This window comes from Macadamia integrifolia, chromosome 7, assembly GCF_013358625.1.
Source record: "Macadamia integrifolia cultivar HAES 741 chromosome 7, SCU_Mint_v3, whole genome shotgun sequence".
In the NCBI taxonomy this organism is placed as follows: Eukaryota; Viridiplantae; Streptophyta; class Magnoliopsida; order Proteales; family Proteaceae; genus Macadamia; species Macadamia integrifolia.
This window is the reverse complement of record NC_056563.1, coordinates 27,727,738-27,754,815: the sequence shown is the minus strand read 5'-3', so window position 1 is coordinate 27,754,815 and position 27,078 is coordinate 27,727,738. Positions and strand designations below refer to the sequence as shown.

Below are 27,078 nucleotides of genomic sequence, written 5' to 3'. Positions count from 1 at the left end.
GCAGAGTGTAGGGACAGGTGGTTGGCAAGAAGAAGAAAAAGAAGGGAGGTAGGGGTGGGTTGGGGTGCAGCAGGGGCAGGGGCATGTGAACTATGAACCGAGGGCCATGGTGGTGTGATGGTAGGAGAAGAGGAGGAGGATCAGGTTATGTCGGAAGAACAGTGAAGGGGGTGTCCGGGTGGGGGTAAAACTATCAAAAAAAACCCTTAATTGAGGGAAGAACACTGTTTTTTGTAGTTTTGTAAACGAAAACCCAAAACAGTGTATTTTTGTTGACTAAAATAATGAATGGGTAATTTTGTAAAGGAAAACCCAAAAGTAGGTAATCATGTAATTTTTTCTTTTTTTAATCAAATTAGAAAAAATCGTAAATTTTTCCGATTTCTATTTTTTATTCGGATTCGATCAGAATTTTTTGAAATTAGTCTGTTTGGCCAAATAATTCCCGAATTATTGTCTAATGCAGTGAAATTTAAAAGAGCATTAGCTCAATCAAAGAGGATCATTAAAGTGAGGTCTATCGAGTTCAAATCAAGAATCATAAAAGATGAACATGATTTAACTTGATCTAATACCATTATGTGAATCCATGTGTACGACTGGCTAATTAATTGATCAATTTGGTAAAACCCACTTTGGTTTGTTACCACATCAAAGTGAGCCAAGTGATGTATTGCAGATCTACTTGGAAACCACTAATGGAGAACAATTAACAGTTTTTTTCTTACCATTAATGAATGGATTGATTATATTAAGAAATAGGGAAAAGTAGTACAGAGTGATTCCATTGTTTTCTGCAAACTGTAAGGAGGTAGTAGTCAATTATGAACACTATATCTATCCATTACTGGAGAAAAAAGCAATTATCCATGTATCTTCTTGCCAGTGAATACTAATGCCAGCAGAAACACAACTGCTATGGTCCTACAGTGCCATAGAAAAAGAACCTTCCACCTCCCCTGTTCCCACCAAAACCTCTCTCTCTCTCTCTCTCTCTCTCTCTCTCTCTCTCTCTCTCTGTGATTGTGGGACAACCATGGACTCTATTGTGAATGGTTTGACTATCTTCCTCCAGCAGTAGGGCACTAGCACAAGGCGACAAGCAGACGTTTGGACACGTATGTCTTGCATTTGAAATGTCATCACAAACCATATCTTGAAAGACGCACTCAACTAATTTTCCTGTTTGTCTGGAACATGACTTGTGAATCAACTAAATTGTAAGCCCAATTTGTTTAAATTAAAAAATTTGGATTTTGATCCAACGAGATTGAGCTGTCCCTCAATCGTTCTTCAGCTTTAAATTGGGATCCTTTCACTGATCCCCCTTTGTCTCAACAAAGCCAGATTTTTTTGTGCTGTATGAACCCGTATCCATACCGGGATTATGGGAGCTCTACCAAAAAAAAAAAAGATTATGAGAGGGACTCCATAATCACCTCTATAGTATGTTACCCAACTCACAATAGGTCTGTTTAAGATGATTCTCATACATTACATGACATTTGGTTCAATTAATTTGATATTGGTTATCTCTGTTTCTTTCTTATATTTTTTGAATGAAAGTGACTTTTGTTAAATAATGTACATTAGCCGTTGTGAGATTGTAAGCGCGATCATAGGTGGGTTATTTTGCAAGACTAACATTGGAAATGCAGAATGTGATAGTCTGCCATTATAATATCATGAAACAGTAAAACCTACAGGTTCCTCTTATCTTCTGCAACCATCTTTGTTTACTGAGAAGTAGGGTAGTATTCAAATTTGAAATGATCTTAAATTTGGCACATGAACCATGAGTGAGTGAGTGAGAGAAATTAATATAAATTAAGACGGTAACTAGTGGAGAGGATAGGTAGGAAACAAATATCAGATCACCAGGGAAACAGTCAGATTGTGTCGTCTATGGCTATGCGTGTGGTACTATGTAGGATTTCTGGATTCGAAGAACACCAGAAGTTGCATTCGTCATTCAATATTCATCATATATCAGACCCCTAGGGCAGCAAATCTCTGGACTGGAGGAAAAATCTTTATGAATTTCCTCTTGATCTGTATTATCAAAAAGAATCAAATTTCATCAGTTATATGATACAAAATTAAAAAGTGTGCGCTTGAATACTTTTTGTCTCAATAATGGGTAAATTGTTAAACAGCAGTGTACAGTTGATATGGAATAGCTGACAAGCTAAATATTAGGAAAAAAGCAACAAAATATACACATTCTTACAAGCTCAGGCATGACCTATACAAATTTAGCTACTGAATAACATGCTTCATCAACATAGTAGATCTGGTTTGAGGTAAATACATAAACAGGATGACACCATGAACTTTAAGAACTAGTAATACATTTTTCTGCTTTTATGCCCACAGCACCCGAGGAAAATAGGTCTGTATACCCCTCTTCCTATCTACTGACTGGAAACAGAAATTCCGTTAACAAGACAGCTGTAGATCGAAAAAAATGCTGAAGCTTCTAGAAGTTACAATGGCTGAAATTCAGCATTCCTTTTGGCAAACCAAAAGTTCGTCAAGGCCAAAATTGATTCTCAGCTTGCTTTTTCAGAGAGAGTGGCAATAAGTTCTGTTCGAGCTTTTTCAAGTGCATTTGACAAGTTCTCAGGCTTCCGTCCACCTGCCTGGGCTATATTAGGCCGGCCACCCCCTCCTCCACCACACATCTTGGCTATAGGTCCTATAAACTTCCCAGCCTGTAATCCTAGAGCTACAACTGCTGGACTAAATGCAGCAACCAAGCTCACCTTCTCTTCACCTGGGCATGATCCCAAAACCACAGCGACAGGGTCCTGCAGTGTATTCACTAAATATTCTGCAGCATGCTTTAATGAATCAGCATCAATATCATCCATATTCTCCACTAGAACCCTGGAAACCAAATTTTCTCAATCAATAAATTTTTAAAAACAAAAAATAACTGAAGCTATTAACGAAAGAAACTATGATGGATATTTATGGTAACTTAAATCATCCACATTCTTAACTTTTTTGAGTTTCTAGGAAAGAGAAAATGATAATATACATGACTGTTCCAAGAAATCAGATTATATTTCAAAAAGTTAAGAATTTCACTTCTGTTGGATCAATAATAAGATATCTTCTCATTTTGATGATCATACTTTACAGCATTCAAGCTTATGCTCCCTTTTTATTCTCGTAGGAATTCTGAGATTGTCAAGATAATAATTCAAATCAAAGTAGGATTTTTTTTTTTTTTTGACGCTCAGAGGAAGCAGGAGGTTATTACTTGGTCTTTTTAGAAGCTCCCACTGAGAATGCTTTGGTAGCCATTGTTGATGCTTTGTACACAGCGGCTTTAACACGAACAGACGCAATTTCATTCTTCACCATCCGTAACTCCTCCAAAAGACTTTCCACCCTGGTTGTCACGTCTTCATCTTTTACCTTCAAAAAATATAAAACATATACTTTGAAGCAACCTTCCACAATCTCAGAGAGATGGGCAGATGGTGTGTTTGAAGCATCTCTTTGACTAGGACATGGACATTTTTCAGAGAGAAGAATGCTCCTATTCTATGCAACCTCTATTTTTTTTCCCCCCTCTCCACATGTAGTAGATGATTTCTTGAAGGAAAGGGATCATGTTAAGCTAAACCTCAACCAACACTTGCCGGAGGAAGAATTACACACATTTCTGGTGCTCTTGGTTGGCTTCTTTGCCAACACTTGAAAAAGATGAACCATAATTTCTATGAAATTCAGTCTGAATTTTCTTGTTTCTAACTAAACTAGTAGTACTGCTCAAATCAAGACAAGTGGATCAAATTTGGACCACCTCAGGTGAAATTTAACTTGTCTCAAAGAAACATGTGTTGCTGAAGTAGACTTAGTAAAGCTGAATATGACCAAGTTTGAGTTAAAAACTGATGGAGGAAGAAGAGAGAATAAAAAAATAAAAAAATAAAAGGGAAATGTTAACTTCACCAAGGTAGGTGAACTTTACAAAGCTCACCACTTGCCATATTTTCAGCTCAGTATGAGTATATAATGTGGGTTACATCATGGTTCAAAGTTATTGAAAATTAGAAGAATGCCACAAACTTCTAATATGTAATAATGGAGGTTAGCATGTTCTTAATTTTCTACAGCTTTGGAGACACTTTTAATGCATATAACATGCCCATTCTCTGTTATAATTTGATGAACAAGATGGGTGAATAGCCCGTGATAACATAGAATCCACTAAAATGTCGATCAATTGCTTGCCAAGTCGTGAACTTGCAAAGTTGACAACCTTATGAACATCATGAGCCCCCCAAAAGAACAATTTTTCTTTTTTCAACATGAAAGAGGGGGGAGTAAAAGGGACTGACTAAATCCTACGTCATATGTTCTTGGAAACAAATAAACAGAGTACTTAAGATGCATATAAGTTTGGCCTACTTTCATTTGCCTTAGAGATGCCTATATATATATATATACACCTTTGTTGCTAATTGGATAATAAAAATACCTCAAAGGAAAATCTACCTTCAGAGTGGAACATAAATGTCTCATGCAGTTGTCACGAATATTTACATAATCAATGAAAGCATCACCAGCTACAGCTTCAATACGCCTGATCCCTGATGCAATTCCTTGCTCTGAAATTATTTTGAAGCCACGTATTTCAGAAGTATTCCCGACATGGGTTCCGCCACAGAGTTCCATTGATACTCCAGGAACTTCTACAACACGTACCTATGACACCTCATTGTAAGAGTAAGTAAATGTCATGAAGTGGTTGTCTGCTACATGTTCAGTATTCTTGGACATCTAAATGAAATTTTGATTCAGAAAAGGAATAATTTTCGTTTTGAAAATTAAGTTAAATTCTAAGCATGATATCACTTAATTGCTTTATACATAGACCAATGAAAGAATCATGGTATAAAATGCTGTTACGTTCTGCAACTGATTTATTAGCAATCCTAAAATGACCTTAGGAGAATTGGAGAGGAAAAACATGTATAGCTTAGGCCTTTTATCAAGTATGACCTCAAATAGAGCTGATTGAAGGTCAAGGATACATGTAACCAACCCCATTTAGTTGGTATAAGGCTGAGTTGTTGTTATTCTGGTGTTCCAACTGAATGGAGCATATGACTATAATTTTATGCTGATCAGTTTGAGCGGTTGTGATGATATGCTTTTCTATTTCTCAAAAGTAGATTCTATTTTCATTCTTGGTCAAATAACTTGGAATCCGACAGTTGGGTCCTCATCCAACTTTGAGGGATTGTGGGCTTGTTAGTTACCTACATCTGACCTGAACCTGGGGATAATCTGACCCTTAGATTTGGGGTAATATGTGATGTTTAACCTCTGGTTATGAGTAATCCGATTCTGTTGTGGGTAAGATTCTGAAATCTACCAAAGCATTAGATTGAATCCCATTACAAAAATATATAGCAATCCAGAAGTTTCTTTTACTTCAACCACACGCTCAAGCACACCCTTTCCCCACCACATACACATATATTCATATGCAAACATGTTTCACTTGTGTTATAGACCCTGGGTTATTTTTGTTCTTGATAATCTTTCACCCCCAATCCTGCTCTGCATTATGGGTGATCAGTGAACAACTATTCCGACCATTTTTCCCCCCTTTAAGGGAAATTCTAAGGACAGTTCTTCAGGTCAAGCTTTTGAAGTATGATTCCTCCCCCACACCCCCCCCCCCAAAAAAAAAAAAAAAAGCTAAATAATTTGTGGTAATCTCAATATATTTAAGTTTTAACCTCTACATTGAGAACTAAAATAGAACTTGTGTTGCCATACTACCAAACCTGTTCTCCATACTTTTCACCAAACATTGCAATAGCCCCAGCTCTTTTGGCATCAGTTAGAGACATCACTTTGGTTTGAAGACATGTTGCATCACTAATCCATCCATTAATCAATCTCTCAAGTTCCACTATCTCATGGTTTAGCAATGGCCGGTGAAAATTGAAATCAAAACGGAGGCGATCAAAAGCTACCAGTGAACCAGCTTGTGATGTTTCTTGGCCGATTACAAGTTTAAGAGCAGATTGCAGAAGATGTGTAGCAGTATGGTGAACCTGCAACATACAAGAAAATAGCAATCCAAGCAACACTCAGAAAGGGATGATAGACAGATGTATCCAAACAGTCTTTACACAGTAGTACTTGAAAACTCAGGAAGAAACCTCCAAAGATGTTGCAAAATAATTCGAAGCAAAGACCATACCTTAGCCCTCTGTCTCAAATTTGCATTAACAGCAGCCTCCACTTCTCTTCCAACTTCTATAGCTCCCTCCCTAATAGTACCCTTATGAACAAATATATTTCCAAGAGATTTCTGGACATCTTTGATCTCCACAATAGCTTTTTGACTACTCTCAGCATCTGGAACATATAGATAACCATGGTCTCCTATTTGACCACCAGATTCAGCATAAAATGGTGTTTTATTCAGCATAATTTCTACATCACTTCCTTCAGAGACTTGTATTACTGGCTTTCCATTCACCATAAGGCCCTCCACAATTGCTCTGGCAGAAAGGGTGTCATATCCTAAGAATTCAGTGTCAGGAACACTCTCTGTAAGCTCTGATGCATTTCCCACTGCAAGCTTAACAACATTGTGCGCAGCCTGAGACTGCCGTCTTTGGTTGTCCATTTCCCTATCAAAACCTTCCATATCTACACGGACACCTCTTTCTTGAGCAACTTCCATTGTTATTTCTATTGGGAAACCATATGTATCATATAAAAGAAACGCATCTTTGCCAGACAAACAAGGTCCACCTCCATTGACAGGGCCCCTTAATGATGCATCAGTTAACAGCTGCTCTAGTAGCTTTTCTCCCCTCTCAAGTGTCTGCACAAATCTCAACTCTTCTCTTTTTAACTCCTCAAGGATTCGGGGTGCTCTAGTTTTCACATCTGAATCTATTTTGCTGCTTAGTTCTATCACTTTCTCTGCAAGTAGTGGTACAAATGTTCCTTCAAGGTTTCCGTTACCATCTTCTTTAATGCCAAGTAACCTACCAGTACGAACAACTCTTCTGATGAGTCGCCGAACAACATAGCCTCTCCCAATATTTGATGGGACAACCCCATCTGATATGAGATAAACAACTGCACGCATATGATCTCCAATAACCTGGAAAATATCGATAGGATATTGTGAAAAAGGTTAATTACAAAATCATTAACTGCTTACTTGTGAACACATGAAGCCAAATCAATACTAGTTGCAGATATTTTTAAAAGAAATACAATACTTTGTTGAGAGTAACATACTTTAAGGTAGCACTTTATGCGATCATCAGCTTTGGCATATGAAACCACTGCCAATTCTGCGGCCTTTTCTATAATGGGAAAGATCAAGTCAGTCTCATAGTTGTTTGGGACCTGCAAATAAGTGTGGCACAGATAATTTCTTACCTTGTCAGCACTGTGATCAAATTGTTCATTAAGTAAAGCTTTTTTTAACAGTGAACTGCTACAGAGCAAATGTATTGAATTACAGATACCTTTTGAAGGATGCGAGCCATACGCTCAAGGCCAAGCCCGGTATCAATATTCTTCTGTTTTAAGGGTTCAAGGAACCCATCATCTCTCTTGTTATATTGCATGAACACAAGATTGTAGAACTCTATAAACCTACTGTCATCTCCCAAATCCTGTAGAAGCATTTTATTTACAAATAGCAACTCAGCAAAAAATACAATTAGAGGGAGGGAGAGAGAGAGAGAGAGAGAGAGTTCAAATAGTACATACGGCATCTGAATCTCCCCTCTCAGGATAGAAATCATAATAGATCTCAGAGCATGGACCACAGGGTCCAGAGACCCCACTAGTCCAAAAGTTGTCATCCTCACCCATCCTCTTTATACGTTCAACAGGAACACCTACCTGATGCAAGAACCTTAGAGATAAAAATTACAGCACGATGTGAATATTTATCCTTTTGATTCCATATTGCAACGAGTATTCATTTAGGAAGGAACTATTAGAAGGCACAACTCACCACATGCATAAGGTTCCAGATGAAAATTACATTTTAAGATTCTTGGTAAACAATTATTGCAAGTAAACAACAGGGTCAGAGTAATCAGTAGATAAAGACAAAGAGAGGGAGAGAAGTCAACTAGAAGTAGAAGATTGCTGTCATGAGAGAAGTCAGGAAACATGGCCCAACTTCTCTTTTTTCTTTTTGACTTTGTTTTTCCTTTTTTTTTTCAGGGACCCACCCAATTTCTCTGGAATTTCTCTGGTTGGCTCAAGCACAAGAAATGGATAGAACAAAAAAAAAAAAAAAAAAAGGAAGAAGAAGAAGAAGAAGTTAGATATGGAAAAAACTGAAATTGATCTATGACAGTGGAGGGTTAATAAGGGTCTCAGAACATGTTCTTATGAAAAAATGGGGATAAACTTATGTTTCTATTTATTAGCATGGCTAGGGCCTTTTGCTTGGCATGGTTAACAACTCAAGCTGCCAGCATGATGCAAGTTTAATTCTGTGGCTGGCCCCTTAGTGAAAAAAGTGACGAAGGTTAAGACCAATTCCAGTCCATTTCTCCTGGGACCCCATGAAAGCAGGACTTGCACCTGGTTATGGTCCTTTATTTATTAGAATGGTTCATTTAATTCATTTATTTAAAACTTAAAAAAAGAATAAAGAATGGAATACAAGCATGCCCTACGTACAAGAAGCAAACCAATTAAAAATAGAACCATGGAGACCAAGGAAGTAAAATAACAGAAGGGAAAAAGTAGCAAAGTGATGACTTTGACTGTGGGTTACCTCATCATGCCATATAGAGAAAGCTTCATCATCATCTTCAAAAACACTAATCCACAATCTCTCTGGTTCCAATCCAAACCTAAATGTGGTCATAGTGTAATGAATGAAAAAAGTATATTACTATCAAGCAAATTAAAAAAGAAAACAAAAATGGAACCAAGAAAATCCAAAATTCTGAAAAAGCCCGTCCAGAGCATCTGTCTCAAACAATGTATGTAGTTATCTAGAAAATTAAACAATGTGATTGAACTACAATTGCAATCAAAGGGAATGTCCATATTTTTGGCAGTTTGGGATCAAAAGAAAATAAAAGAGTATACATGAATTCTCTATGTGTTTACAAAAAGAGTGGGGAGTGGGGGAAAAAAAACAAAGAGCTCTATAAGGAATTTTGAATTGAAAAAATGCTCAAAGGGTCAAGAAGAGAACTGAGTTGCCATCTTATCTGTGGATGTTAGAAAAGATACTATTGTTTCTTCTTTGTCTTCAGCAGGCAGAGGCAGCCACAGATTCAATTTTATAAACATGTAGGATGACTAAGATCTCTTTTATGGCCTGTTATTTTTTGCAGATGTAAACGTATCAAATCTCAAAAGGAGAGCAATACAGTATACGACACCAACTGAACAGCAGTAAGGATTAGAAGTCCTCCTGGGACAAAACAACTAACCTGCCAGATAGAAGTACACTCACTAATTCAAGGAGGGGGATGTCACTTCACTTTAACTGGAATCCAGGCGTAGATCCAACCCCACCCCCCCCCCCCAAAAAAAAAAGAAAAAAAGAAAAAAAAAGAGTTGCTGTAATGAAAAGGAAAAAATTTGAATAAACTGATGAGAGAGGATGATATAAAAGGAGGAGCCCTAGATGAATGCGCCTTGAAATAACGATGACATCCACAAGTCTTGAATATTTTGCCATATTAGTATTCCATACAAGACATTGGAAATCCCTGTATAAATCATCCCTTCTTGAGCAATACCGTGCAACAATTTTAGCATGTTGCTACTGTTTACTTGATCAGGTCAGTGAACTTTTTCCCCCCTCCTTAAATGACATGCTAAGAAATATTGAAATATATGAGATATTCCAAATATTTAAGTATTACGCAACAGGAATGTTCAACTGATTTAGTTTGCAAGTATTCTTGCAGTAATCAATGTGTCTATGTCACATTGCGTGAACATAAATATGACGAGTACAGAAAAGTACATAACTATTGTGGCTATAGCATTACAATTCGCTATCCTGACCGAGTTAAGGCCATTCCTGTCAATCTAAATCATCCATAGTCCAACTAATGCATCCTGTCTAAGTGTACAGATGTGCAAATTGTTTAAGGTTGAGACCTGCTAGACCCTAATTTTCAGAGTTCAAGGACATGGCTGCAGAGTCAACAAGTTGAGTGAGTAATGTGCTGTATAAAAAAGGACCTTCTCACTGACTAAATATATGCTGATACACAAATATAGGGATCACATGCTCATGAAAAAACGAGAGAGAACAACAAAAATTCACAATGGGTACTATTTCATTACAGACATGTGATACATGCTCATATTAAAGGATACAAAAATGATAAGTGATGAATTTACACTTGCTTTGGTATTCATAATAGTGAAGAGTAGGCAATGAAATCAAATCACCACCCCCTCACATCCCTCCCCACACCCCCCCCCCAAAAAAAAAAAAAAATGTGTGGGGGTCGGGGAGGGGGAAGAGATTAGAAATATGAAAATGATAGTCCGAGTAGATAAGCAAGTTGCAAACCCTGTTAACATCTCATCTTTAGTTTTAAGTGCCACACATTACACTAAAGCCAAGTTTCTTCGGAGCTCATTGAAAACTCACAACAGTCGGTTAACTAATGTACCATCAACATTTCTTTTTATTTCACCATGTAGGACTTTGTATTATGTCCACATGTCTCACAAACCATTTATCTTTTCTTTCTAGAAACCAATTATACACCATCTTTTATCTACAGAACATCCTCTTTTAAAAAGTTACAAAATATAATTACATTTTCAATACACTATACACTACCTATTATGGACGAGATTATCTTAGAAACATATGTCTTGATAATGAAATAAATTGCACAGAAACATCCCTGTTTCAGGTTTCCTTAAGTTTGCCACATCAGACTCTATCAGATGTGAGAACTGACAATGTTCAGAAAGTAGTGGATGATAAAAGGCAGCACAGAACTCAGTGCAAGAACAGCCAAATGTCCAATATGTGCCACATTATTCGTCATACACAATCCTTGTTTCCACAAGTTAAGTGTATAGGTCAATGTCTTCATACTTCAATTAAATAGCACAAAATTTACCAACATATAGCTCATGGTCATCAGCGAGGAAAATTTTTATGCGTACTCCTTAGTTGAAAGCTCCCATGCCCAATTGATTGCTTCCCTCTTGAAGTAATCTCCAAAACTAAAGTTCCCAAGCATCTCAAAAAATGTATGATGCCGTGATGTTTGCCCCACATTCTCCACATCATTCGTACGTATGCACCTTTGAGAAGTTGTAGCACGAGCTACTTTTCTAGGTTCCTACAAGAGATATATGCCAAATAATTCATCTGATTAAAGTAAATATTTGAAATTATAAATACACCCAAATATTAAGATACGATGTGCCAATTTTCACCCTTCAAAGAATGGAACAAGGTAAAAATAACATGACTCTAAATAAAGCATTCATAGTATCATAAGATATCACATGTAAACAATAAGAAATAGCATGCATGGTATCGCAAGATGTTATCACATGCAAACAGTAAGAAAATAACCAAAAGCAGCAGTCAAAATTCATGTTGAACATAATGGAAGAGGGAAGATGTGCTTAAGAACTATTTAGTACAAACTCATCTTGAAGGTATCAGTTAAACAAAGTTTCACGTTGTTCACATGTACCTTTATTGAGCACCACTCAGATAACACAGATGTGCTTAAGAACTATTTCGTACAAACTCATCTTGAACGTATGAGTAGACCTACATGCACCTTTATTGAGCACTACTCAGATAACACAGATGTGCTTAAGAACTATTTCGTACAAACTCATCTTGAACATATGAGTAGACCTAAATGAAAACATCCTAATACAAGCATACATGTAATCGCCTCCAAATAAGTAAGATTTGGAATTATCAAGCTCCAACCGTTTAAACTTTAAAACTGTGATACTTTTCTACGATATAACAGCAAAACTTGGGCTTGGAGACATGAGTGAGAAGATTAGGCTTCTGAAGTTTCAGATCCACAAGGTGTAAAAGTGTATATCCTTGGCTTTATAGAAGATAGCATTGGGCATCAGATCTGGTATTTTATAAACTGTCACTCAATAGAGCAAAGAATATACAAGCTAACAAGGATATTGGTTTACCATCTGGATACATTATTGACATTGGCAGGGTATAAAGTTAATCATTTTCTTGGTTTATCTTTCTTTATTTCTCTTCCCCTTCCCTTATGGAGGATCATGCTATCTGGCATCAGGAAAAAAGTTGGAATTCCTTAAACTGCTAGCAGAGCACAGATTGGCTTGAGCAGTATTGAGCAGTACATAATATACCTTTCCAAGAAATATAGGCTTGAACTGAAGCATTCCCGCAATTGTAAGTAAAACAGTGGGATCATCTGGCACAAGTGACGAACTTGGAAGGATCTTATGACCATGAGAAGCATAGAAATCAAGAAACCGGCAGCGTATGGAATCCCCACTCACTGGGAGGTCCTTGGGCATATCCTTCATCATTTCCTTGGTTGCAGGCTTTATTGATGCTGCAAGGTGATCAAGTGCAAACAGTATCCATTAAACAACAAATCAAGATGCTCTAATTCAAACACTAAAACAAGAGACAAATAAACCTGATGAGCACCATATTTCCCGTGTCTTCTTCAACTTGGAATGTCCATATAGCATGATACTTGGAGAAACTTGAACAAGATTTCTCATTCTCAAGCTCATATACACTTTGCAACCTACAGCCATACCCAAATAATTCATGTATATACAGAAGAATAAAAAATTTGTTACAATGAGGAAATCAAAATATGATTCTCAATATTAAATCAACTTCAAACAATCCCCATGCTCCAGGAAAACCCTAGGCAGTATCCTTAGTGTCAGAATGGCTACAGTAAAACACAAACTCTAACAATCACCACATAAGATGAAATTTCTACAATCAAATAGGGCTGTATACTATGAGTAAATTCCTTTGCCCCATTGTTAATGATCCAATCAAGTCTTAATTAAAACCAAAATTTTCAAACCTAGGGTCTTTCTTCCTCTTTAGTTCCTCATTTTGAAATATGGCTTCCGTAGTTCTTAGGATTTAATTCGATGACTTCCATTGACCAGTTATAATTTTACCCATTTAATGAGAAGCCATTTAACATTTGATGGCATTTAAAACAAGCATGCTATCAAATTAACTACTGTACTATATTCAATTACAGTCTGAAATAAACAGTAAAAGGAGGAGAATCTAAAACAAAGCAGAAGAGGTACGCAAGTCCTCAAATGTACCGTTCTCTGCAAACACTCCGTGGTTTCCATCCCTACTGACAAATTGAATGGGTTCTGCCTATTGATTATATTCATAGTTTTCCTTCGCTCATTTGTCATGGAAGTAAGCAGAGACGGGATGCTAATTACTACCAATAACACGAAGCCCATTAATGTCCCAAAAATATAATCGTGTCCAAATAGGGATGGAACAGAATCAAGACTATCAGTGATGTAGCACAGAATTACCGGTAGCAACAGCAAGGCTGCCTTTCGCTGGTTTTAGAAATCGTCGTCCGGAAGGTAAGCTCGAAGTAGCGAGCGGTATAAGAGGTTTCCTGCCATGGTTACTGTGGGAGGTATCTGCAAGCTTCAAGCCCTCCATGGCAAAAGAGAGTGAGACAGCTCTCCTCACTCCCTGTCTCTCAGTAAACGTTAGCGTAAGGAGTTTACCGGGAAAAAGAGAGCAAGATTGGTTTTCGAAAGATAAGCTTGGCACTTGGGAGATCCACACATTTCGAGTATTAATGCTGCCTATTTGGTAACGGATGCAAACCTATCCATTTCTTGGATGCGTTTCAGGAGGGCATAGGTTCTAAAACTTGGATCGATTCGGTCAGTGTCCGTGGGATCAGGTTAGTGTCCGTGGGATCAGATCAGTATCGGCCTTGACTGATCCTCAATCCTGATTTATCCGATATTGATCCACTAATAAGGTATAAGAGTAAAATATTCATAAAAATAATTTTTATTAGAAAAGAAAAAAGTAAATTTGTGATACAGACAAGGGGATCTAGATCAGTATCAGTCTTGATCGATTCCAAGTGTTAAAACATTTCCGAGGGACTCCCAAGGTAAGATAATCTAATTTTGACTACAGACTTCAATGGTTGGGCTTAGGTTGAACAAGCTCAAACCTGATGTTAAGTTTGTCCATCATTGAGTACCTAAGCTAAGGCTGTGTTTGGTAGTCAAGAGGAAAAGAAAAAATACAAAAAATTATATTATTTTTTTTTAATTTAAAAAATTCTCATTGTATTTGGTATGTCTTGAATCAAGAGAAGATTCTTTTGTTGAATTTCAAAATTCATCTTTGGAATGGTGAAGTTTTCTTGTGTCGTAAAAAAAAAAAAAAAAAAAAAAATTCTTACTAAAACACAAGAAAGCATAAAACATGAAAATAAAACCTTTTTTTTTTTCTTTTATAGATAGCCAAAGATACATAATTTTTTTTTTCTATTCTTTTATTTTATTCTCTTTTCTATATTCCTTTTTCTTTTCTTTCTCTTGGCTATATCAAACACAGCTTAAGTTTGCGTTCCTCATTTGCACCCAAAAAATAGCCTGCCTTCCTTGACATTGGGCTGGGCTTGGGCTTGGGCTTGGGCTACTCTAAAGCCCACCCGAACCTAATGGAGCGCTGTTTCGATCTTCGTTTGGGTAGGTTTAGATGGTGATTTATGCACTCTTGCCTAAAAAGGTCTCAGCTTTCATGGGGCACTAGAGTGGAGGGTTGTGCGTCATGAACTCATGATGGCTTCACAGAGCATCAAAAGCCTCATCCTTCCAGCCCATCGGGTGACTTCAATATTAGGGCCTTTAGGGATATAAAATTTCAGATTAAGGGCCCGTTTGATTTTGTTTTTAGAAATGGTTTTTTAGTTTTGTGTGTTCAGAAATAGAAAAACACTACAAAAACCATTTGATTTTTTTTGTTTCGTTTCACTTGTTTTTGAAAACAGAAATAGAAATTTATATCTATTTCTGTGTCTGGGAACAGGAATGGAGAAACAAGTTAGATTTATTTTTCTGTTTCTAGAAACAAGTGGGAGCGACAAAAAATGTGAAAAACCCGATACTTCACTCAACCTACCCAAACCCCCAACCCATTGTTGAAACTTTTCTCTATCCAAATGCGGCGATTCCATCATAGTTGTGCGAAGCTCACAGTTTCAGATTGCCTTCATCTTTCTGAAACTTATCTCCATGAAGCATACCTACAACTCCAACATCATGCCTTCACTCGTGAGTTGCATTCCTACAACGGCATGCCTTCACTCATGTCTTGAATTCGACTACACTATTGAAAATGTTTCGGGAAACAAAAAAAATCAAACACCTTTTGGCATTCAAAAAATCGTTTCTTAGCACAGAAATGGAAAAAACCGTTTCTGCTGTTTCTATACATAAAAACAAGAGAAACAAAATCAAACAGACCCTATATTGATTGGACTAATCAAAACTGACCGATTTATCCTGGATCGAATTGAACCACACTTTTATCATTAAGTTCAGAATCGTGGCGTCGACCGCCAACCATAACAAAATCAAATTCACAATAACTCTTCAGTGGAAACACAGTTGTGAAAAAACCCTTATAAAAGAGGATTCCATCTAGTGTAAATTGTAGAACAAAAGGTATAGATAACTTTTTAGTGTAATCTTTGTTAATTAAGCTTTTGTAATAAAGATTTTTGCAGTTAGCTTTCTCTTCTACATCCATTATCAGGGATTGAGATCTTCTTCAATGATTCTCCCTTCAACCTACCTTCAATCACACATAGGCATGCAATCCGTTTACATCTTGTTGTAGCATTAATCATATCAATGCTACCACTGCACTTTTGTAGGTTTCCTTTGCAAGATCCATAATCTCCCATAATCTCCCAAAGAAGTGTTAGTTTTTATTTATTCTTTAAAAAATGGTGAATTTTTTTATCTTCAAAATTTATGATGGTCTTGAAACAATTCTTCTCTATTTTTTTTTTTTTTTTTTTTCAATTATTCAATTTGATGTTTTTGTTTAAGCAGTTGAATTGTATGGTCATGCAAAAGAAAAAAAACAAAAATCCATCAATCTTTGTTTACAACAAAAAATTTCCTATAAAAAATTAAGTGAGAAAGATGTCGGTAATCGGTAGGAGAGAAGATAAGAGAGAGGCATTGTCTTGAGTCTCTTGACATGAGCCGGTTGTAACAAAAGTGAGTGTCCTTTCTCTACTAAAAAGTGAGAGAATGGATAGTGTGTGTGGTGGCGGAGAAAATTGAGAGAGATTTTGACGAGATAAATTGAGGAGAAAAGGGAAGGAGAGAAAAAAAAAAAGGGGGTTTTAACCAATTGATTCTATAGTTCGATCCGCCTATTGCAAGTGATTCAGTTTTTTAGTGCACAAAGCTAAATGGTGAAGGATCATTATTCTGGCCACTTAGAGTTTAGAACTGTGAAGCCAAGGATCAAGCTTGCTTGGTAATGGTAATGGTAATGGTAATGGTAATTGACTTAACACACTAAATCATAATGATACGTTTGGCAAGTACATTTAAGTAAGATTGAAAAGCTCAACAATAACAATTACAAGTAGAGGAAATTTCACTCCCCCTCCCTGAAAATTATAATCGTATCTGTAATATTAAATTAGCATCATATCTTAAATGTCTTTTTTACCCCAATCCCCTTTATACCGTTTTCTTCAGATCTCAGCTACTGAAGTTGTATTCTCTCTCTCTCTCTCTCTCAACCGAGCAAAGACTTCCTTCAACTGCAACTCAACAATGGCGCATATCAACACTTCCTACATGGCTACCGTGCTTTTCTGCATCTTCTCCGCTGCTGCAATGGTTTCGGCCCAGGAGAACCTATCTTCTTCTATCAGTTGGTTAGCGGGCCTTAAGAGGCTAGACATAGTCAAGTTAGCATTCAGTCGGTTGGTTAGCAGGTCATGTTTACACGGTTGGTGATAAAGTCATTGCGTAAAGAGAAAAAATGGTGTCTATTGTAGATAGCATGGAGTAATCCTCGTTTCAAGTTTTTTTTTTTTATTTTTTTTTTTATGAGCTTTAGGTGATGGTCTTGCCACCCCTGATAAACTTGTTACGGTCTTTCTCTTTCTCTTTCTTCATTTGATAAATTTATTTTAAATCTATAGGAGAAACACGTCTGAGATTGTCCTTGTACTTGAACCTAATCAGGATTCAGCTGATAACCACCCCTCCTCATCTCACATCATCGATGGAACCACGGGTGGGGGGAGGAACCTCTCATAAGTCATAACCTCTCATCTCATGAGAGATGGTGTTATCCAGCTAATCAATAAAGGCTATAGTGCAATAACTAGAATTTCTTCTTTGGTAGTACAGTGACCGATTAGATTGAATTAAGAAAATTATTGGGCTAAAGTTCAAACAGTGACAAATACTGGACTGATTTAGAATCACTGTTGTCCCAGGTTAATCATATAAAACTGACAAAAGTGTTTCAGAAGATCCGGAGCTGAGTTAGTCGTATATTATTATTGGTAGGATTAAGTGTTAAAAATGGCGTCTGATAGCATATCGATCAACATCGATCCAAGAAGCGGCTTCTGCAAGTCCAACTCCGTCTTCTACAGTAAACGGAAACCCATTGCCCTCCCCTGCAACGAGTTCTTGGATGTCACCACTTTCATCTCCTCCCATGCCCATAATGGTAAGATCGCCTTCATCGACGCCTCCACCGGGCGCCACCTTACCTTCCCGGAAGTATGGCGTGCAGTCGATTCCGTGGCCTCTTGCTTGTCTGAGATGGGCATACGAAAGGGTCACGTGGTTCTCCTCCTCTCCCCTAATTCTATTTTCTTCCCCGTCGTCTGTCTTTCAGTCATGTCCCTCGGCGCCATCATCACCACCACCAACCCTCTTAACACTCCTCAGGAGATCCACAAGCAGGTCGCCAATTCCAAACCCATCCTCGCCTTCACCACCCAGTCCCTCCTCCCTAAACTCTCCGGCACTGACCTCCCCGTCGTTCTCATCGGAGAACACAACAACGAGAAACTCTCCTCCAAGACCACCGAGATCATCTCCTGTCTCGAGGACATGATGAAAAATGAGCCGAATCAGAGTGGACTCAGAACCCGAGTGAAGGAACGGGTGAGAGAGGATGACCCAGCTACTTTGCTCTACTCGTCGGGCACAACCGGAGCCAGCAAGGGTGTGATCTCGTCGCATCGGAACCTCATGGTGATGATTCAGAATGTAGTGACCAATTCGACGTTGGAAGGGCAGACGTTCATCTGCACTGTGCCAATGTTCCACATCTACGGCTTAGGGGTATTCGTCGCAGGGTTGCTGGCGTTCGGATCGACGGTCGTGGTGCTCTCCAAATTTGATATGGATGAGATGCTATCTGCGGTTGCGAAGTACGGGGTGACCTACCTGCCTCTCGTGCCGCCGATACTGGTGGCGTTGATCAACCAAGCGGAGAGGGTGAAAGCCAAGTACGACCTGAGGATGTTGCAATGGGTGATTTCGGGTGGGGCTCCATTGAGCAAGGAAGTGATCGAAAGTTTCTTGGAGAAGTATCCAACTGTGGGGATTCAGCAGGGTTATGCAATGACGGAGACCACGGGGCTTGGAGCGTCCACAATTACGCTGGAGGAGAGCAGGCGATATGGTACGGCGGGGCTATTGTCGGCCAGCTTGGAAGCCAAGATCGTTGACCCGGACACTGGAGAGGCCTTGCCAGTGAATCGGACTGGTGAGCTTTGGCTTCGTGGGCCCTCTGTCATGAAAGGTAAAGCCCCAACCTAACAAATAATTATTAGGAATCGGATCTGGACCGGGATCGGTCTTAGCCTATACCGATTCATATTCAATATTTGTGTGTGTGTGGGTGTCTGTTTAAGGTTATCTGAGCAACCCAGAAGCCACAACATCGACGATAGACAAGGAGGGATGGCTAAGGACAGGAGACATATGCTACATCGACGAGGAAGGATACATATTCGTGGTGGATAGGTTGAAGGAGCTCATTAAATACAAGGGCTATCAGGTGACAATTTATATAATCAGCAACTAATTGACATGCATAGTGATCAATTAAGCTCCAGAGATGAGATTATCAGAGTTGGTGTGATTGTGTGGTGGCATGGCAGGTCCCTCCAGCAGAACTAGAGGCATTGTTGCTTACGCACCCAGAGATCGCTGATGCTGCTGTCATACCGTAAGTCTTTCTCTCTGCTCTTCCCCTGGGTTAGTTATAATATAGATATCCTCATAGAATGTTTCAGGAGGATGAAGGAACCAAGACAAAGAGGGAATTGATATTATGTCTTGTCAGGTTTCCAGATAAGGAGGTGGGACAGTATCCAATGGCATATGTGGTGAGAAAAGCGGGAAGCAATCAGTCGGAGAGTGCCGTCATGGACTTTGTGTCTACACAGGTGAGGGAGCGAGAGAGAGAGAGAGAGTATATTAGATGAACCATAATATATACTAATCGATGCGTGTGGATGCACAGGTGGCTCCATACAAGAGAATCCGCAGAGTGGCATTCGTGGCTGCCATCCCCAAGAGCCCATCTGGCAAAATTCTCAGGAAGGACCTCATTAAGCTTGCTATCTCAAAGCTATGAGTAGATTTGCAAATTGGCATCTATCCATCTATCTATCGTTGGATTCATCATCAATACAGCCAACATTAAAAGTTCCCGAGTCCGAGAATGATTCTATATATGGAATTTACTCAATCTCTCTCTTTTTACAACATTTTTCACAATAAATAAATTTGAAATCTATATCAAATATCGTATGACAATGATCCAAACTCTAAGTACCAACCATTTGCATGATATCTTAACCACCTCAATAATATGGATCCTTGGGAATTTTTTCTTGAGAAATATTGGAACTATTTTGTTCATTTCATTCTGTGTCCTTATTTATATATATATATATATATATATATATATATTGCTATGACTTCTCTGTATAGCTTTGTGTAATTCTTCTCTCGAATATGAATTCTTCTCGCAAGGGTTATAAGTGTTAAAATACCATATGGTATTGGTATCTTTTGAGGGTAAATTGTTGGATTCAACCTCTATGGACCTCGATACTGATCCCATATTTAATCCAGTAGCAGTACCAATACCAATATCCCAAATGATTCATCAGATATGAAACTACAGCAGCAGCACAACTTATAATTATTTTGACGGGGATTTTTAAAGAGTCCAGATCATGGTTTGAAAACTTGGATCGGATCAACTGGCATTACGCTTGATCGAGCCATTGGTAAGGCATAAGGATAAATTGGTAATAAAAATGATTTTTTATTTATTAAAAATAGAGATAAATCCATCTAATCTATTATGATTTGGATTAGTATTAGCCTAGATCGATTCTGAGTTTTAAAACCTTAGTTCAGATTCCCTCTCCTATAGGTAACCACCACAGCCAATGGAGTGTGTGAGATGAGAAAGTCTGGTTACCTGGAGAGGAACCAGATTGATTTCCAAAGGTATCAAAAACTGGTCTACACCTTGACGAAAACAAGCTGCTTGGACGCTCGAAATATGAGTTCATTCAACACATAAATCGATGACCACCAACATTTAAGAATTTTGGGTGGGTCAATTGGAGCACTCGTAGAAGCATCAATATATGTGAGATTTTTGCCTTTTTCATTAGATGGGCCAATCATTTTCCCCCCATTGTCTGGGTGTAGGTGCCATGCTGTCTTTAGGCTTCTTTTTCTCGTTATTTTATTATCTCATTTATAAGTCATTTGACATTATAATTACCGGAGAATATTCTCAATGGGGGAGCGCAGCCTCTGCCACAATCTCTCTCTCTCCTCCCTCATGTGAAATGATCTATATTGGCAGAGGAGAGAGACAGACTTTGCCGAGGTTACACTCCCCTTGAGTGTAACCTCTATTGTGCCTCTCACAGCTAGTCTTGCTTCTCGCTTTTCTACCCATATAAGTTAGAAAATATTGTCCTAATTATATATTTAATATATGGGTTAAAGAATGCTACCTCCTAGTGTACCCTACGCTGACACACATGAGGAAGTGGAAGCAGGGCATGGGTGTCTTTTCAAAGCCTGATTCCCCTTCCACATGTGTGTGGGTGTAGGATACACTAGGAAATAACATTCTTTTTCCCTTTATATTTATAATAGCAAACCATTGTTTATATATATTACATAAGGGAAAAAATGCATAAAGGCAGTGTGGCTCATACACCTAGACACAAATTGAGGCAAAATGACTATTCCAGCCCTCATGAAAAGCAAAAATCTCATCCTTATTGATGCTTCCATGTGCACTATCATTAGTTCTCGTATTAGTGTAAGAACCACACTGCCTTTTACGAAACCCTCTCCCAATATATAAAAATGAGAAAAAGCTCTTTGATTTGAGCTTAATTAAGGTGTTTACTCCCACATGAGACATGAGTATTGAGTATTGTTTAATAAAGCTTTTACTTTCTTAAGACAATCAATAAAATATTATAATATATATTTTTTAATAATATTATAATATGTTATGGCATATGGTACATCTAATGCTTAGACAGCCCTTCCCTTATAAATATATATGGCCGACCGAGTGTACATATTTTTAATTCAATTAATTTCAAGTGAATAACAGGATTATATTCTTTAGAGTTCAGCCTCCATAATTTCCCTTTTATTTAAATGTTTGCTGCTATGGGAAGTAGGGAAAGGGATGAGAAAATGAGGCCCCATTAAAAGATTTGAAGTGATCCAAAGATTTGCTCATAGCGAATAATGCAACTGTCCGATGGCCTAGATTGAGTTGGCATTGTCCGGAGGAACTTCCTTTCGAAAGACAGGATATCTATCTGATTAGATTTCCTTTTAAAAATTCGTTTGCTTTTCTTCAAAGGCAAGCTACTCAACCTGATAAGGTCTTGTCGGATAGCAATATTAGAAACTAATAAGTTTCTTGGCAAGGCTGAGTAAAGTCCAGTCGTTCGGCTAAGATTTAACCATCCGAAAAGTAGATTCCTTGGCATTCCACGTGGTAAGACCACTGTTTTCCAGAGGAATCAATGGATAGGTGAATTATTATGGTGTCCACCCATGATACTCACTATAATGCGCTTATAGTGTTGCGTAACGCATGTCAAGATATCAGTCTGACTCAGATGGCACTAAATGTAGAAACTTGACACCTGACAACAAACGAAAGTGCTTGTCTATCTAACAAGGCACTGGGTCATAATGCAACTGTCCTGTAGATGTAGCCATTCAACGCTCCACTGATGGGATGGTTGATATGGTTGATACCTACTTTTCCTTTCTCATTTTATTTTGAGAAAGTTACATAATTACTTGCTTTCAGATTTTTTTTTTTTAATAAAATTATCCACCTCAAATTTCAGTTAATAAAAATACCTAAAATCAGGTTTAGATTTACAAAATTATTCATTCAAAATTTTACCAAAAATACCTGAATGTATGTAGAAGATGAAAGAGAATCACTAGTTTGAATAGTTCAATAAACTCATACTTGGTTTTGAGTATTTTTATTAATAACTGAAACTTTGATAGTTCTACAAATCTAAACCTGATTTTGAATACTTTTGTTAACTGAAATTCTAAATAGATAATTTTGTCAAATAAAAAAAAAAGAAAAACATCAAAAATGAATAATCATGTAACTTTCCTTTTTAATTTTCTTAGGATAAGGATAAGGTTACACCCATATTTAAGAAATAAAAAACATGTTCATACTTTGTTCTCAGGACCTTCTCTTTCCTAAAGAGCTGCGTTCCAAGAGCTTAGCTGTATAAGTACTTTGTTGTTTGCTGACTTTGTGGGAATTTCATTCCCCGTTAAGAAGGGAAGAGCTTCATTAAATGTGAGTGTAAATTTTTACGAAGGGCCAATCTAGATTATTTCTTAAATATTCCATGCACCATTAAGTGGAAATCCTTCAGGAGTAAAGAGAGCTTTCAGAACTTTTATGATCATATGACTTGAGCCTAATAACTAGAAGAAATCAGTGCATGCATTTATGATCCGACAATGACGTTATGGATTCTCATCATCTCTGATGCAAGTGGAATTGGCAACGGAATCGCTCTCCATGAATATCGATAATGGTATGCCGGAATCGGCCCAAACACTAGAAATTAAGTATGAATCAATAGATTCCAATTTGATTTGATTTTAATTTCTCAAATATTGCTAGCTCTTCCCCCTCCACTCTTTCTTTTAATTTTGATGTATCACCTTTGGCTTTATTTTTTCCTTTCCTTTATTATGATATATTCTCTTTTAGTGTTTGTTTGGTCCTCCTTTGGTTTTCTTGTTTCTTCTTTTTTGTTGGTGTTTTTAATTCTTTGAATTGGAGATTTACCTTGGATTGTCAGATTTGTTTATTAGTCTTTTATTATTATTTTTTTTATTGTGTGCGGAAAATGAAGGAGAATCACTATCTTGAGTAGTATTGTAAAATCAAACCTGATTTTGGGTGGATAATTTTGTAAACCCAGACCTGAATTTGGGTATTTTGTTTTAACTCAAACTTTAAGTGGATAGTTTCATAAAGGAAAACCTAAAAGTGAGTGATCGTATCAAAAGATTTATTCCAAGTCACAACATAAGAGCCGCCTATTTTTCAATATCTTTCTTTGACTTTGATTCCAATCTTTTCTCTAACCTTTTTTACAAGTGGATATACCGCGTTCCCTTACCATCAGTATCTAATATTCTACCGAAGTCTCCTCGACAATCCAAATATCCCATACACAATCTCATTTACATACCTGTCTGGTTTGATTTTCTTGAAGGAGACCTCATCAATAGAGGATGGCATAGAGAACAAGTTGTTTATAGCTAAGTCTCTCCATAGCAGCTGCCCTTCCCATTTACACAGCATCATAATCCCAGTCAGAGTCTTAATCTTGTAATTCTTCTCATTACCACCTCCTTCATACCTCCAACCACAGCTTGGAGCTAATGTACAACAATGGATGATAACATCAGCAACTTGTGCTTATTATACTCAAAATAATCATCAGCAGTATAGACCAGTACTGACCCTGTTTGGACACCAGAAATCTATTTGACAGAAGCTAGTTTAATGGTTCGTTACCAGTTAAATTCCATTCCGTTTCATTTCCAACAAATTGAAAATATCTTCATTCTTGATCCTCTCTGTTCTCGTTTGGGTCAGTGCTCAATGTCACTGCATAATTGTCTGAACTTCCAAAAAGAGATTACAAAGCTTCACACGTGGCATATATCAACTCAAGTCTTTGTATGATTTGTCAGAACCTTGAAGCCGGCAGTTCATTCTCAAGAGGAACAGCATATATGAGGTTAATAAAACTGGCACAAACATTGGGGAGAAAGGTCTTTTTCCTATCTTCAATAAAAGCATACATTTCTCAGGGGTTTTTTTTTTTTTTGATATTCTCAATAAAAGAAGATTTTCCTTATAATTTCAATAATGAAAATGGGGAAGAAAAATATATTTCTCTAGTATTCATGATGACATCAATTTGTGAAATCTTCACCAGTACACCCAAGTCCCCCAAACCCCACCCCCACCCCCCAAGAAGAAAAAAAAGATTCTTTAACAATAGATCCAGTATGATTGAGTCTTAAATCAAAGCTATAGGGACTACTGCACTAAAGGCAAACTCAATACCAAATTGCCTCCATACTTTTTACTCAATGTATATGACAAAAAATTGACACAACTATATGACCAAACTAAAATCTCAGTTCATGATCTTCGTAACTTAAGAGCTTCAAAGCGAGCAGAAAGTGCATCATAATCTGGCAGTTTAGGATGAAGGTGAGGAGCCAGATCATGTATATGTGAAACTGCGTAATCTGTTCCCATCTTATCACCAGGCTGACAAGAGTTAGATGGAGGTGCGGGTGGAGGCTGATGGCGTGGTGGAAAGCTGCCACCTGTAGGTGTTTCTACCTGGATGTCCTCATCATAGTCTGAATCTAACCCATTTGAGTCATCAAACTTTATATCTGTATGTGCAGAAGGGACATTGTAGCTGTGCCTCCTATAAACATTTCCCCCATTTAAATCTTTAGGATCATCACTCCTCTCATGATGCAAGGAATACGACCTGTTGAAACTCTCTGATGCATATAATCCCCCAGGAGGCTCTGGTTGACCACCACTGTGCCTCTCAGAATCTACCGGAAGGTCATTTGACATGGAAAAAGCACCAGTGGAATCGCTTGCTTTTAGATTGTTGAAGCCATTTATAACATGATCAAAACCGACTGGCTGATGAGAGTTCTTGTTGGCTAGATATGCAGCAGCTTCTGCAGCAGCAATTGCTTTCTTTGCGCAGTCTGCAGCTGCTTGAGCAGCTGAAGCTGTGCTCTTAAACTGCATGGTGGTATTATCTCCACCTCTTTCTCCATCATTAGTAGATCTAGGTGGAGGTACAAATGACCAACGATGTTAACACCCCCTTTCTTTTAAACTATTCACCAGTTTAGATCCAACAGTATAATATACCTGTTAGTAGGCAGCTCAACAACTTGTGGTGATATAGGCTTCACAGGCATGCTGGTTGCACTGACAAATGTACGTGGTCCCTCCTGCACAAACCAAGAACTCCAAAAATGACATTGTATTGATGATAAATAAATGGAGCTGAATTTGTATGAGCAAGAAGCACAAAAATCCACATCCACCCACCCCCACACAGGAGAGAGAGAGAGAGAGAGAGAGAGAGAGAGAGAGTTATTACTATAAGCTCCTCAGGAGGTTTGAGAAGCTCCTTCTCCGACTGTGTCATATCCCACTCTATATGGTATTCCTTAGCTATCTCCTTCATAAGCTTCAACTTTACTTCACCAGTAGGTGTTCTGACTGACAGCTTCTCAATCAGCTTTTAAGAGAAACAAAAAAACAATGCAGAGATGCATATAATATCAGTAGCTGCAAGTAATTCACAAGCTAGAAAACCAAATTTAACCAAGAAAGTTGCAAATGAATTGGGTTCAGACAATCTCGTTATGTCACTTCAAGACTGAGACAGAATTACAGACATCCAAAAGGACAGGTTCTATCTGTGTACTCTTATAATTGTGGGATCAATAATAGATCTAAATAACCCAATTAAGAACTCATAGCTTGAGGCATGTCAGATGACCCATGAGATGAGGACATGGATTCAATACTATAATCACATATTTCAAGTGTTTGTACTTGCATATATTTGTGTAAAGAGACCCTAACAGGACATATCATCTATTCAGGCCTGATCTTGTCAGGGTCCAACAGGCTGTATCTGATAAATTCCAATCCAGCCTGAATCCATCTGTTTTCTGTATTTTATCAATGCAGCCCAAACTGTTGATAAACCAGTGCCTCCATGTAAAGCATTTAGATAATTGCAGACCTGAACAAAAACGAGAGGGATAAAATGTCGATCTTCTGCTTCCCTTGCCTTTCATTAGCAAGTTGGTAACACTGCAATGCAACCACTGGACTAGGACAGAAAAGTTACTGTACGTCTGATTCACACCATTCAACTAGGACAGAGAGAACTTACCGTGCGATTCACACCACAGTTAGGTCGTAAATCTGTTGCTGCAGTTACAAACTCTTTTCCATATTTCTTTTCAAAAATATTTCTTAGTTGGGGTAGTTCTGGGATATCTGAGCACCTTGGAGCAGCAAATATCAAGCTAGAGATTCCTTCTTTCTGATCTGCTGGGCATTCCCTGCAAGGATACGAGTCCTCCCAATTAGAATTCTAACACAGTAAATGATGAAAGGAGGTTCAAGGTTTAATAAAACAGATACTGACCTTTGCTTTGCAATGATTGGAAGTCGCACCGCAACTAATTCACAGAATAGTTCAATGATCTCATTTGCTGCCATAATATTCTCCTCTCTTATCACATGTTCAACCTACAAAACCAACAATCACAGTGAAAGGCAATAATAATATGAATTTCATTCAAGCCCAC

The 27,078-nt window shown here is 37.8% G+C and overlaps 3 protein-coding genes across 7 annotated transcripts in view; 1 reads left to right on the top strand and 2 right to left on the bottom strand.

Annotated features, from left to right (window-relative positions):
* Positions 1-2,107: 2,107 nt before the first annotated feature.
* On the bottom strand, positions 2,108-13,898 carry LOC122084281 (alanine--tRNA ligase, chloroplastic/mitochondrial). 3 transcript variants are annotated; one of them, XM_042652384.1, is made up of 13 exons: positions 13,573-13,898; positions 12,681-12,794; positions 12,385-12,593; positions 11,182-11,360; positions 8,801-8,879; positions 7,774-7,908; positions 7,527-7,676; positions 7,294-7,404; positions 6,236-7,153; positions 5,814-6,086; positions 4,513-4,722; positions 3,269-3,426; positions 2,108-2,889 (listed from the first exon to the last, which is right to left on the bottom strand). In XM_042652384.1, the coding sequence occupies exons 1-13, from the start codon at positions 13,706-13,708 to the stop codon at positions 2,553-2,555; spliced, it is 3,009 nt and encodes a 1,002-aa protein (XP_042508318.1). In that variant the 5' UTR covers positions 13,709-13,898; the 3' UTR covers positions 2,108-2,552. The 3 variants fall into 3 exon arrangements, with proteins under 3 accessions (XP_042508318.1, XP_042508319.1, XP_042508320.1); XM_042652385.1 differs by lacking the exon at positions 13,573-13,898 and having other exon boundaries at positions 12,692-12,794; XM_042652386.1 differs by lacking the exons at positions 12,681-12,794; positions 13,573-13,898 and having other exon boundaries at positions 7,774-7,921; positions 12,385-12,522.
* Positions 13,899-17,474: 3,576 nt separating this feature from the next.
* LOC122083862 (probable CoA ligase CCL5) lies at positions 17,475-19,981 on the top strand. Of its 2 annotated transcripts, none has more exons than XR_006141742.1 (5): positions 17,475-18,874; positions 18,987-19,132; positions 19,236-19,303; positions 19,429-19,523; positions 19,601-19,633. XR_006141742.1 is itself a non-coding variant. In XM_042651773.1 (5 exons), exons 1-5 carry the CDS (start codon positions 17,638-17,640, stop codon positions 19,712-19,714), a joined length of 1,668 nt encoding a protein of 555 aa, XP_042507707.1. In that variant the 5' UTR covers positions 17,480-17,637; the 3' UTR covers positions 19,715-19,981. The 2 variants fall into 2 exon arrangements, 1 of the variants encoding a protein (XP_042507707.1); XM_042651773.1 differs by having other exon boundaries at positions 17,480-18,874; positions 19,421-19,523; positions 19,601-19,981.
* Positions 19,982-24,701: 4,720 nt separating this feature from the next.
* LOC122084529 (IST1-like protein) overlaps positions 24,702-27,078 on the bottom strand; it is a 14,157-nt gene continuing 11,780 nt past the window's right edge. For both annotated transcript variants that reach the window (XM_042652833.1, XM_042652834.1), the window contains 5 exons: positions 26,916-27,019; positions 26,658-26,829; positions 25,851-25,991; positions 25,616-25,698; positions 24,702-25,529 (listed from right to left, as the gene is read on the bottom strand). In XM_042652833.1, the coding sequence (XP_042508767.1) occupies positions 24,851-25,529; positions 25,616-25,698; positions 25,851-25,991; positions 26,658-26,829; positions 26,916-27,019 (1,179 nt within the window). In that variant the 3' untranslated portion in view covers positions 24,702-24,850. The remainder of the gene's footprint in view (positions 25,530-25,615; positions 25,699-25,850; positions 25,992-26,657; positions 26,830-26,915; positions 27,020-27,078) is intronic.

Coding starts and splice junctions, on each gene's coding strand:
- LOC122083862 (XM_042651773.1), top strand. CDS start 17,638: ATGGCGTCTGATAGCATATCGATCAACATCGATCCAAGAAGCGGCTTC. Junction 18,875..18,986: donor TGGGCCCTCTGTCATGAAAG/GTAAAGCCCCAA, acceptor TGTCTGTTTAAG/GTTATCTGAGCAACCCAGAA. Junction 19,524..19,600: donor TGGACTTTGTGTCTACACAG/GTGAGGGAGCGA, acceptor GTGGATGCACAG/GTGGCTCCATACAAGAGAAT.
- LOC122084281 (XM_042652384.1), bottom strand. CDS start 13,708: ATGGAGGGCTTGAAGCTTGCAGATACCTCCCACAGTAACCATGGCAGG. Junction 4,723..5,813: donor GTGAAAAGTATGGAGAACAG/GTTTGGTAGTAT, acceptor GAGGTGTCATAG/GTACGTGTTGTAGAAGTTCC. Junction 3,427..4,512: donor ATTTATGTTCCACTCTGAAG/GTAGATTTTCCT, acceptor TATTTTTTGAAG/GTAAAAGATGAAGACGTGAC.